At 39.9% G+C, this 11524-nt stretch overlaps 1 protein-coding gene across 3 annotated transcripts in view; it reads left to right on the top strand.

The window, feature by feature from the left end:
• Window positions 1–10995, top strand: part of STOX2 (storkhead box 2) — a 121013-nt gene extending 110018 nt beyond the window's left edge. For all 3 annotated transcript variants that reach the window (XM_064369874.1, XM_064369887.1, XM_012472569.3), the window contains exon 4: window positions 4523–10995. In XM_064369874.1, coding sequence (XP_064225944.1) covers window positions 4523–4718 — 196 coding nt within the window. In that variant the 3' untranslated portion in view covers window positions 4719–10995. The remainder of the gene's footprint in view (window positions 1–4522) is intronic.
• The last annotated feature ends 529 nt before the right edge of the window (window positions 10996–11524 follow it).

Genomic DNA, 11524 nt, shown 5'->3' with positions numbered 1-11524 from the left:
GAGCCTATGAGACCTCAGGGAGCCCTGGGCCTCAGTCTGAAAACCGCTAGTCTACTGAGTGGCTTTTCTAAGAAATCATTTTTGCTTAATAATTTTTTTTTTTTTTTTTTTTTTTTTTTTGAGACGGAGTTTTGCTCTTGATACCCAGGCTGGAGCACAATGGCGCGATCTCGGCTCACCGCAATCTCCGCCTCCTGGGTTCAGGCAATTCTCCTGCCTCAGCCTCCTGAGTAGCTGGGATTACAGGCACGCGCCACCGTGCCCAGCTAATTTTTTGTATTAGTAGAGACGGGGTTTCACCATGTTGACCAGGATGGTCTCGATCTCTTGACCTCGTGATCCACCCGCCTCGGCCTCCCAAAGTGCTGGGATTACAGCTTAATAATTTTTTAAATCTCAAATCAGATATTAATTTATTTTCCAATTTATTCTAATTATCCTTTTATTCCTCATTTTCCTGTTCTACTCTTTTTTCTCTCTTGAGTTTTTAATAGTGGTTACCAGATTAGCAAAACGGAAGGTCTGTAATCTGTGGTGGAAATTCAGAACCATCACTGGTGGAAGGTGTGGTGTATTTGGCTGTGTCTTTCTGTCCTGCTGTTTCTCATTATGTAGCCTCTGCCTCCTACCTGCCTTTCACGTGCTCGTTTTAAACCTTTCTCCTTTCCCTCTGGGCCCCTGGGCTTCCACAGACAGGAAGCTGCCATACTAAAGAGAGTTGCTAAGGAGACATTGGGAGTAGTTCAGTGAGTTCTAACTAGAAAACCTTCAACTGCATAACATTGAAAGTTTTTTGTTTGTTTGAAGGTAAGCAGAAATATTCATGAAATGGTTGAACCAGTATCTCTACAGAATATATTTTACTATCTTGAAATTTAGGGTGCAGAATATAGAATTTATGACTGGGATTATTTCTTGAAGTAAGTTGGTTTTCAGTTGTTTCATTATGTACTTAAAGTCAAATGCTTTGTCATGGCCAAAGGGAAAGTTTGTTCTAAAGAGATAGCCTTCACGCAATAGCCACACGTCTGCCCACTAATATCAAGTAAAATGTTCTCTATGTGAAAACATGTATCGCCCGTACATTTTATGCAGTTAGAGAATCTACAGAGCAATTGCTAATTTTACCCCTTTTGTATTTACCGTCCTTCAATTAGAAGCAAGGTGACAAACTATTTTCTACACACCTTAATAAAGTCACTGAGTTATCTTGCTGATCCAGGAGTATGTTCTGCAGAGGTAAGTATTTGACTTCTAGAGACTTTACTCTCCAGCCTGAGGAGTATTTTAGCCAAATAGCATTATCATACTCAGACCCATTGCTGTGAGACGTGGAAATCTTTTTTTTTTTTTTTTTTTAGAGACAGGGTCTTACTCTGTTACCCAGGCTGGAGTGCAGTGGTGATTGTAGCTCGCTGGAGCCTGAAACTCCTGGGCTCAAGCAGTTCTCCCACTTCAGTCTTCTGAGTAGCTGGGACTACAGGCATGTGACACCATGCCTGGTAATTAAAAAAAAGTCTGTTGTAGATCCTTCTGCCTTGGCCTTCCAAAGTGCTAGGATTATAGGCATGAGCCACCATGCCGAGCCCTGACATGAAAATCTTAAGCAAGCCGTTTATTAGAATCTTTCAGTAAATAATTCACTGAGCACTAAGCCCCAACCAGAAAGAAAAAAAAAAAAAAGACCCCAAAAGGTGATTTTTCTCCACACTCCAGAGTTTCAGTGCTGGCTCGGAAGTCATGTTTAGCCGCATTTCCAAAATTCTTTAGTCTCTTTTGTTGGGAATAAAAAGGTATTTAGAAGGAAAAAGGGTAGAAACTTGAGCTATGCTATGAGATCTAATATTGAAAATGGAAAGTCTTGACATGAAAAACCTGCTATTCCGAATGTGAGGCCTAAAGCTGGTTGATAAACACAATATGAAAATCAGAGGCCAAAGGCTGCCAGGAGTGTATCTGTTTAATGCATTGCGTGAACGTGTGCAGGAGACGCCTGGGGCCAGGGGAGCACCTGCGCACGGAAGGATGAACAGCAGAGTTGCTTGGCTCATTTCTCCTGCCAGTAAAATCCTGAATTCCTGTTTTTAAGGTTGCACTCCATTAGCTCCCTTAAAAAAAATCTTTTAAATTTGAGGAATATTTTTACTGCTAACATTCCATCTCCTTTAACTTGTTCATCAGCACATCCGGAGCCCTCAGTATGAATGTCACAGACTGTAATCATTATTGCAACAATAATGAAATACATTCTTTGGAGAAGATGGAGTACTGTACATATTTACCACGATTAATACTGTGATTGAAGGTGGCTGTGATTGGAGGTGGGTGAAGGTATCTTACAGTAGAGACAGACCCCAGCTCGATGATCCGTTGCATATGTGTTTACAGTGCCTGGCATACAGCAGGCACTCAACAGATGTTGAGCCCACTCCTTGAAAGCTGGTTTAAGAGTGAATCCTTTGGACTTTAAATGTGTTTTCCTCTAGAAAATATGTCATTTGTAATACATGGATTCTGAAGCCAACCCATAATCACTGTTTATTTCATTATATGCTAGATGTATAACAGAAATAATTCACGTTTCTACCTTATTAGTGAACAAATTCTTGCTTGATGGTTATTTCTTCCTCAGAGTCACCCTATGCATAGGTAAATCCCATCATAATTCTCCATAGTTTAGAGTTGAGGAAGTCAGATACTTAAAAAGTTACTAGAGTGATTAAGAAAGACGCTGAAGGAATGTGTCTTGAAATCTTCGGGGTTTTGCATCTTTGCTGCGCCTCCTCCCTCCTCTGCCTGCCCCATGCCTCAGTGGTAGCTCTGGCATACCACTTGTGAATTTTCCTGGGAGAGATGTCAGGTAGGTAAGTCTAGCACTTTCCTTTTCAGCGATGACATTTTGAAGTGTCCTTTGGGAACGCCCAGATTTACCATAAGCATAATGAAAAACTTGACTTCTCTCTGTAAATGAGTGACCTTTCTGGAGGTACCCTCTGCATTCAGGAAAGTCCCAGGGTTTTTTATTTGGTTGTCAGTGGACAAACTGCCTTGGCTTCTTGGTGAGAAGCGAACTCAAAGCCACAAGGAGTTAGGCTTAAATAACCTGTTGGAAAGGGTTCAGACAGAGTTGCTATCAGCTTGGGATGGGAATGCAGGAGAGGAGAGGACATCTCCACTGTAGAAGTTTGACCTGTTAACTGGCTCTAAACAGGCTTAAGTCAGTTGTGGGGACCAACTCTCAGAGAATATTCCCTAAGCGTTGACTCTGCCTCATGGAGTGGATGTTTTGAGAATGCTTCTGGCTTGCTCAGTCTCTGTAGCTGAAACATTTCTACAGCCATGTTGAGGCCCTGCAACAGGAAACCTACTCAGTTCTTCTCAGTCTGGCCCAGTCATCTTATTTCTGCCATTGCCCTATGCATTTGAAACCTTACATAGTCTAAGTCTCTTAAAGCAATGAAATAGATTCAAATGTTTCTAACTTAGAAAAAGGAAAAGAGAAAGCAAAATAATACAGCTTTTAATTCACCTCTGTCCTACAAGAATTATTTTAAAAAGAAAATATTTCACCTATAATCCCAACATTTTGGGAGACCATGGCAGGCGGATTGCTTACGCTCAGGAGTTCGAGACCAGCCTGGGCAACATGGCGAAACCCAGTCCCTACTAAAAACATGAAAATTAGCCGGATGTGGTGGCACACATCTGTGGTCCCAGCTACTCAGGAGACTGAAGTAGGAGGATCGCTTGAGCCTGGGAGGCAGAGGTTGCAGTGAGCTGAGATCGCACCACTGCGCTCCAGCCTGGGGGACAGAGCAAGACCTTGTCTCCAAAAAAAAACCCTAAAACCAAAACAATCCTGCCAAAGTGGGGTAGAAATGAATGTAAACTTAAAAGATGAATGGGGAAGAAAATCTAAGGTCCTTTATTGAAAATATAATGTATTTTAGCTAAAGTGTTAAAATTGGAAACAGTGGAATAAAACATTTAAAATGAATTTTATTCCTATCTGTGCGGCACATGCTCAGGCTCCCAAAAGAGGCATGCCCAGAGTCCCCCAAAGTTGAAATCTGCTAATCCATAATGAAAATGGAATCATTGGAGTAAAATTACCGAGTGTATTCTGGAGTGGTTATGCCAATGAATTTCCAGCCTGAAATGAAATAATGACTTAGGTGTGTTTATGAGTATCCATTTTAAAAACTACTGTGATAGCTAGCTATCACCTCAAATTTTGAAGTCGTTCCTTGAGTATGAAAAGAAGAAGACATTTCAAAGTGCATTTAGCTGTTTAAAAACCCTTTATTCACTGAATGTGCTGCTGATTATTACATGTCTGTGGAAGCTTCTGGAGCCCGTGGTGGAGAGGCAGATGTGAATAATCAGTGGAGATGTATTTGATATGACATTATGAACCAACAGAGGAAATCCATTAACGACATCGTTTGCTCTTCCTCTGGGGCTCAACTTATAATTATTTATGTTCCAAACAAAACAAAACAAACCCTTTTTACTCTTTTAGTACTCGGGAGAGCCTGGCTTCCAACACGTCAAGCATTGTTGAAAGTAACCGTCGTCAGAACCCCGCTTTGAGCCCGGCCCACGGTGGAGCTGGTCCAGCCTTCAACTTCCGAGCAAGCACGGACGCCCCGACAAATGAAGCTGAGAAACTACAGAAACCTTCCAACTGCTTGCAAGCTTCTGTTACTAGTGTGTGATAGTCCTTCTGCCTCAGATCTTCTGTCTCATTCGATACAGCAAAGTTTACGACACTGGGACTGATGTTTACATCTTTGGAAAGACAAGCATCTCAACCACACAGTTTTTGTGTTTACTTAAACTGTGCTGCTAAGTAGGGCTAGGGCAAAGAAAAAAACAACAAAAAATTTTTATTTCAGAGTATTGCTTTTCACATTTATGGCTCTGTAGCAACTGAGTAACAGTAGGGGTGATATGTATACTTTTGCTTCACTAATTGTATCTGAGCACACATAGGAAAGTCTAGACACTGTAAGTGTAATATGCATTTTCAATGTCATGCAGTTGCCAATTCCATTTTAAAATGCCACAGATGCGTGTTGCTCCCAGTCTGTGGTTAAACGGTGCCGCAGAACTGATCCTTGACACTTCCAAAAAAAAAAAAACTAAGCCACCATGAAATGTCAAATGCAAGGGTCCACCTTGAGGGAAGTAGATGCCAAACTGACTAGAAGGGACCCCAGCCCTTTGTGTGTGAATTGTTTATGCACCAGTCATTTTTCACTGTGAGTTTTCGTGACACTATTTTGCAGGAGCCCATGGAAGTGTGTGAGAAGGGGTCGCAGTGGAAATCGCTGGGAGTGTCTCTTTTCAGGATTTTGTTTTCAAGTGTAACAGATGCTTGTCTGATTTTTAACCTTCCATGATCACAAACAGGAATATAGGCCTTTGAATCTGAAGTGGACAAAGGAAAGGAATTTCCAGTCTGGCCGGGGCACAGCACTAGGTGTTGGGAGAGGTGGTGTGGACTTGTAAAAGGTATTACTCAAATATTGAAGGAAGAGAATTTCCTCCTTGTGATACTTAGGATGACCCTATCTTACTCTAATAGATACAATAATTAGTTTGTTTAAAAGCAAAATGTTCTTTGTGATACAAATGAAGAGTATGGCCTGAGGATGTTATTCTTTCTAATGGAAGGACATAAATCTATTTTATGTAGTTTTAAATAGAATGCCTAAATTAGGCTGTGGGAGATAATTTTTAGTGGTTATAGGAAAGAGCAAATTTAGGGAGAGTTGAACTTCAGGCCTTTTATTCCTGGGAAGATATCTATAGAGAAAACTTTTAAAATAATTTTTGATTAGAAATCGACATGTGCCCATGTAATGAACAACAGAATGTGCTCATTCTGCTAGTGTGGTATAATCCTAATTTGTACTCCCCTAAAATTTATCAGAAAAACAATTATGCATACATGAACTATGCCAGAGTAATGTTTACAGATACTTTGTAACCAATTTCAGGAGACGATTTTAGGTGGATGTGTAGTTAACTAGCCCAACTTATTTCAAAATGATTCGTTAACATTTTGCTTTGGTTTACGATGTCATGTTGCACACAAAGAAGACCCAGCAGCAAAGGGATTGCCAATAATCTGATCTTATAGCAAAGAGACATTCCAACGTTCCCATGTTTTATTTTCTGAGAACAGTGGAACAGATCTGTAGTAATGGAATATTATTTGCAAAAAGGTTACATATGACACAAGAAAGTGTCTGATATAAAGTTTTATTTCATTTAGTGGCATGTGCTGTTGGGAGCTATACACCATAAAATACACACACACACATATATATATATATATCCCCAAATCCAGAATATTTTCACCTCCAATTTCAGTAATTGGCATATGATTTGTGAGACACATCATTTTTGTATTACGTTTAATCACTAGCAGTCTGTTTAAAAAATCCAGTCCTATACACAGTTGGACTCATTCTTGAAACCTCTAAATACTCCCTCATAGTTTTTCAGTTATTTGGAAGTTGCATTGGGTCAAACTGGACTCCCCAAGTTTGGTATAAATTCCTTTTTTGTGCTTATTGTAGTGAAACTTCAGCACGTTTCGTAGTAAACTCCCATACCATTGACATGCTTAAGCCTCTTGGCTTTCAGTCTCATGCCGTATTTCCTCCAAGGCATGCCTTGACGCATTGTTTGTCTCATGGCTTAACTATGTCCAGAAGGAATGATCGTGTATCTAATAGACTACATAGTCTGTTCCCTTGGGGAGTTATATATCATACGGTTACTAAAGTTTTGTCTAAATTCATTTTTTCCAAAAACCTGCTCTCAAATTTTTCTTCTACTATTAGTTCATAAATAATAGAACCATTGAAACAATACATCAGCCTCTAGTTGATCCTCTGAAAGTAGCCATTGAAATAATCGAATGCTGTGTGAACAGGAAAGGAAAGCATTACCTTTAAGAGAAGCTTTAAAATAGGAATTTATTGATATTTCACGAGATATAGGTTTACAGAAGACATTATTCAAATAAATATGTACACTGTTTGCCTGATGCTATGGGGTACATGACTTTTTAAAAACTCCCTTAGACCAGCAGCCATTTGTGTAGAAATGATGGACTTTAAAGATGATACCATGTAAGCAGACGTTGCATATAAAAATATTCTTGTCTGAATCTGATCGAGACTCTTGAATGGGGGAGGAGTGGCAGCCAGCGTCACATTACACATGTCATCCGAGGTCCCAGTGAGGCTCTCAGTCCGGACGGTGGGGTCCTCGCCCGGCGTTGCCAGTACGCTTTTCCTCCAGTGAAATCATAGCTTTGTGTTACACGACTGCTTGTCCAGTCTTAGGGTTTAGCAACTGAAAGGTTTACAAAACTGAATCTGGTTGAATCTCTGTGAAAGGGTCAACACATCTGTCGGCATTTTGCACACTTATGTATTATTATGATATGACATATTACTTTATGGTAATTTTTATTTTTACATATAACTACCTCCATAAATTTGATGAAATGGCAGCCGTGTGTTAAAGTGTATCATTCCGAAGAGCGAAGTTGAACACTTCCTTCAGCATTAGGCCGTGGCGTTCTCTGTGTGTCGCTGATTGCCTCTGTGGACTCATGACTTCTCCATCGCCATGGCTTTCTCTTACGCCATTGTTTGGCTTTCAGATGTAATCCTGTCTTCTCCTCTCTTCCCCATGAAAGCGCACTCGATTTTGTTAGGAATGAACCGAAGTTTAAAAATTCTTGTGCCCACCCCCACCCCCGACCCATTCCTGTTAAAAGTTCTCTGGCGAAGGGCCAATGGGTGAACGTAATTGAGCGAGCTATTTACTTCTTTGGAAATCTGGTTTGAAGTCTCAGTTTTCAGTAACAGAAGACACACAAGCAATGTGGACTGCCAACCTTGAAGCACTGTGGGCTCTGCCTTCACCCGCATGCTACCATGTGGAGCCCAAACTCCACTGTAATTAAAAGAGCTGTGCTGTGAATTCCACAACTTCTGTTAAATGATTTGTATTCCATTATATATATTTTGCACATCTCAGGGGGCCATAATGAGCATATGAAAGCGGGGATGCCATCAAACAGAGAAAACAAATAAAAGAGGTGAATGGAGACTAGCTGGATAAAAATAACAAATTACTGCTTCTCTGATGTTGTGAAGGTCAAGTTCAGGAAGCGTCAATTCAAAGTTGATCTAGAGTAACAATGATCTGAACAGCAGCTGTTCCCAGGTCCCTCTTTTTCATAACCCAACCAGCATTTCTAAAATGTAAATTTAAATTATATTGCAGTCACCATGGGGAGAAGAAACCTGTTCAGTGGAAGCAGAAGCATTGTTCCTTCTTTAGGTTGGCGCAGCTTTGCAAATTCTACCCAGGACAAACCACTTATCACCACCAAGTGTACTTGAAAATAAAGTTTTTAACTTAAATCACAAACATATTTCTCACAATACGATAGTGATCGTTTTTTGAAAGTCTCACCATTTATAACATGGGCAGTATTTGGAGCTTGATTTAAAAACCAACAACAACCGATAATGACTTTGCACGATTCACTTCGGGATCTCAAAATGCTTCCGAAACATTCAGATTCGCAAACAATTAGCGAGACAGGCCATCTTTGTAATGCCCATACTTGAACAAACAAAAGGAGTGGCTTAAGACTACCCAGAAACACAGTGGCAGCTACTGATGATCTATTTTCTATCTGTTTGATAGACCATCATGAGAAATCACTAAATACAATGCTATTTTTCTGATATGTGCTAATAAAGTCAAAGAAAACAAATACAACTTGACACTTTTGTCCATTTTCATTAAAAAAAAAAAGTTCAGGGTGTTTGGAATTTTGCACCTCAGCACATCTTACTGGTATCGATGGATGAAGCGGGAGATTGACAGGTCCACCCAATGCCATCGCAGTGAGAAGCAGATCTGGACATACAGTCTTGTTTACAGTTTCATATTGGGTTTCTATAGTTCCTGTGCTAAAATACCATCTTTCAGGAACATGACTGCTCCTGGCAGTGGAAGGTGCTGACACAGAAATTTTAATTAAAAACTTTATCAAGTACTCATCACAGTATTCCTTAGCACCCTAGAAATTCTGTACAATATATCGAGTCCTACTTTGGAGGAGCTGGATTTCTGAGGGAGCTGATCCAGTTCTAAGTATTTTCTTGAATTAGGAGGTAGATGATATTTGACGAGGATCTGCTCCATCACCACAGGCCAGTCACAGAACCAACTAGCCCTGTGCTATCAACCTCGGTGGGCCCAAGCAGGAGCGACCTCTCCTTTCCCCCCGCCCCCAGGACCATCCTGCCCATTGCCAATGTCATCCAGGGCTCTTCTGGTAGTGAGTGACTTTTCTGCACATGTTTAGGGCTTGGGGGAGCTAGAACACAGGAAACAAAATGCAAAAGCCATGGAAAGCATTGTTTTGCTTTGGGTTAGTAAAATGTGGGCAGGAAACAGATTACTGTCCGTCTGAGTTTTGCCAAGTAAGATAAAAGAATCAGCTGTCACCCCATTCCTCTCCCAGAAGGTCTATGGTATTAAGGATACATCCAATAGTTTCCCACAGATTTTTATTCAGGAGATGTTTCATAAATTACGTATATGAAAACATTCATTATTACATTTCCTTGTGTGTTTCACTCAGACATTGGCGCCTTCCTATTGAGTTAATACTCTGCATCTTTTGCAGCAGCGGCCCACAAAGAGATTCCCAGTGATGGCTCCCCTAACACACAATCCTGTGTTTTTACAGTTGTTCTATGACTTACAGTTGATGATTCACAAGATTCAGAATTCTACCAGACTCAAGGGGAAACTAAACTTGCTTCTTATGATTGTACATGATCAGTTATAGGGCTTTAATTGTTAATGGTTGGCTTCAAATGTGAACAGACACACACACACACACACACACACACACACACACACACACACCATGCCAAGGAGGGAGTGGGGTGTTTTAAGTCAGGCAACGATGATTCTGGAAGGTTGGAAATGTAAGATTAGAAGCTTGGCTGGTACATGTACAGTTGCCTGCCTCCTTGTTCAAGGTTGACTTTAGTAAAACAGTTCCCTTGCTCCCACCAAGAAGAGGTACCAAGTGTGAGACCTGAGATCTCCAATATCTGTCCTCTGCAGTTCTGGGAAATTAATCATGAAGTACGCATGCAGCAGCTCCTCTGCTTCCTTTCCTCCAAGGTACTCCTTCCCGTTCTCCCACCTAGATACTGACATACTGCCACGGTTTCCACATTGGAAGGCCAGAACACTGTGCAGTATCGTGCACACTTGCTGGGTTAGGAATAGAGCTGCCCTAGGGTCACCTTCATGGAAGTATCAACAGCTACAAATTAAAGTCCTTAGAGCAGTTGACACAGATACTATGTTCTAGAAGAGAATTAAATTTAAACGTCAAGTTTAAAGGAATCATAATTCTGCAGGTATCTTTCTCTGAGTGGCTGAATGTGACTATTGCATTAGGGTAAATGAATTAAGAAAGTGCAAGTGGGATTTACTGTATGTTAGAAAGGAGTTTTGCAGCCAAGACTGCCTTGAATAAAATGTGTTTGCACTGAAAAAAAAAAATTTTAAATTACTTGGTCTCTGGTTGCTGTAAAGGTCATCCAAGATGGATGTTCTGTTTATATTGTATAGTATTTCATATGAAATAATTACAGTTCATGAAATGTCTTCCCTAATGTTACTGATTTATAACAGCACATTTGTAACATGGTTTTTATCGTGTCAGTGTACCATACTGTAAATGATGATTACTTGTCATGCTTAGTATAATAACTTAAAAGAAAAAAGGACAGGGATTTTTGTAAGTCTATATTTGAAAGTCCCTCCATATGGTGATATTGTGTTCATGTTGTTTATGTAGTGTTGTGTGAAATATCCATTTTGGATTGTGTTACTTTTTAAGATATTAAATAACATTTGGTTATATGTCTTAAGTGGATTTTTTTGGTACTTGAGAGAAAATGTTTTAGGTGAGGTCAATTTATTTCTCTCTTCAATTAATAGAATTTTATAACATTGTTATTACATAATATTATTAGAGCTTTCAAGTTAAAATAACAAAGTGAAAATTTCTGATCAAAATTCTTTTTCCATGAATGTTGGGGGAAAAAATCACATTTTTAGGTAACTGAATTTAAAACAGAGTGAGAGTTAGAGATGCATATAATTACATTTTCTATATGAAATTATAAAGTGATGTGATCAGGTCTGGGGTTTCTTTTTCATTAGCACTCATGTCTCAGCTTTTGTTCCCAGATGGCTGGGATTCTCTCCCCAGTAAACACTAGGAGGGTTCTCACACATTCCAGTGAGTCACTTGCACAAGTTTGGAATCCTCCATGTTTAATTGTCTTCAGCTATCATACATTCTTTTGAGTCTCTTCACTGTGGCAAATCTTTGCCCATAGAGAATGGACTTTTTCAAACCAAAGGGATTTGCTGTCCCATTAATGAT

This window comes from Aotus nancymaae, unplaced genomic scaffold, assembly GCF_030222135.1.
Source record: "Aotus nancymaae isolate 86718 unplaced genomic scaffold, 86718_ANA_hifiasm-v0.15.2.pri h1tg000006l, whole genome shotgun sequence".
Lineage (NCBI taxonomy): Eukaryota > Metazoa > Chordata > Mammalia > Primates > Aotidae > Aotus > Aotus nancymaae.
The sequence above is the reverse complement of the archived record's forward strand: the minus strand, read 5'-3'. Positions and strand labels throughout refer to the sequence as shown.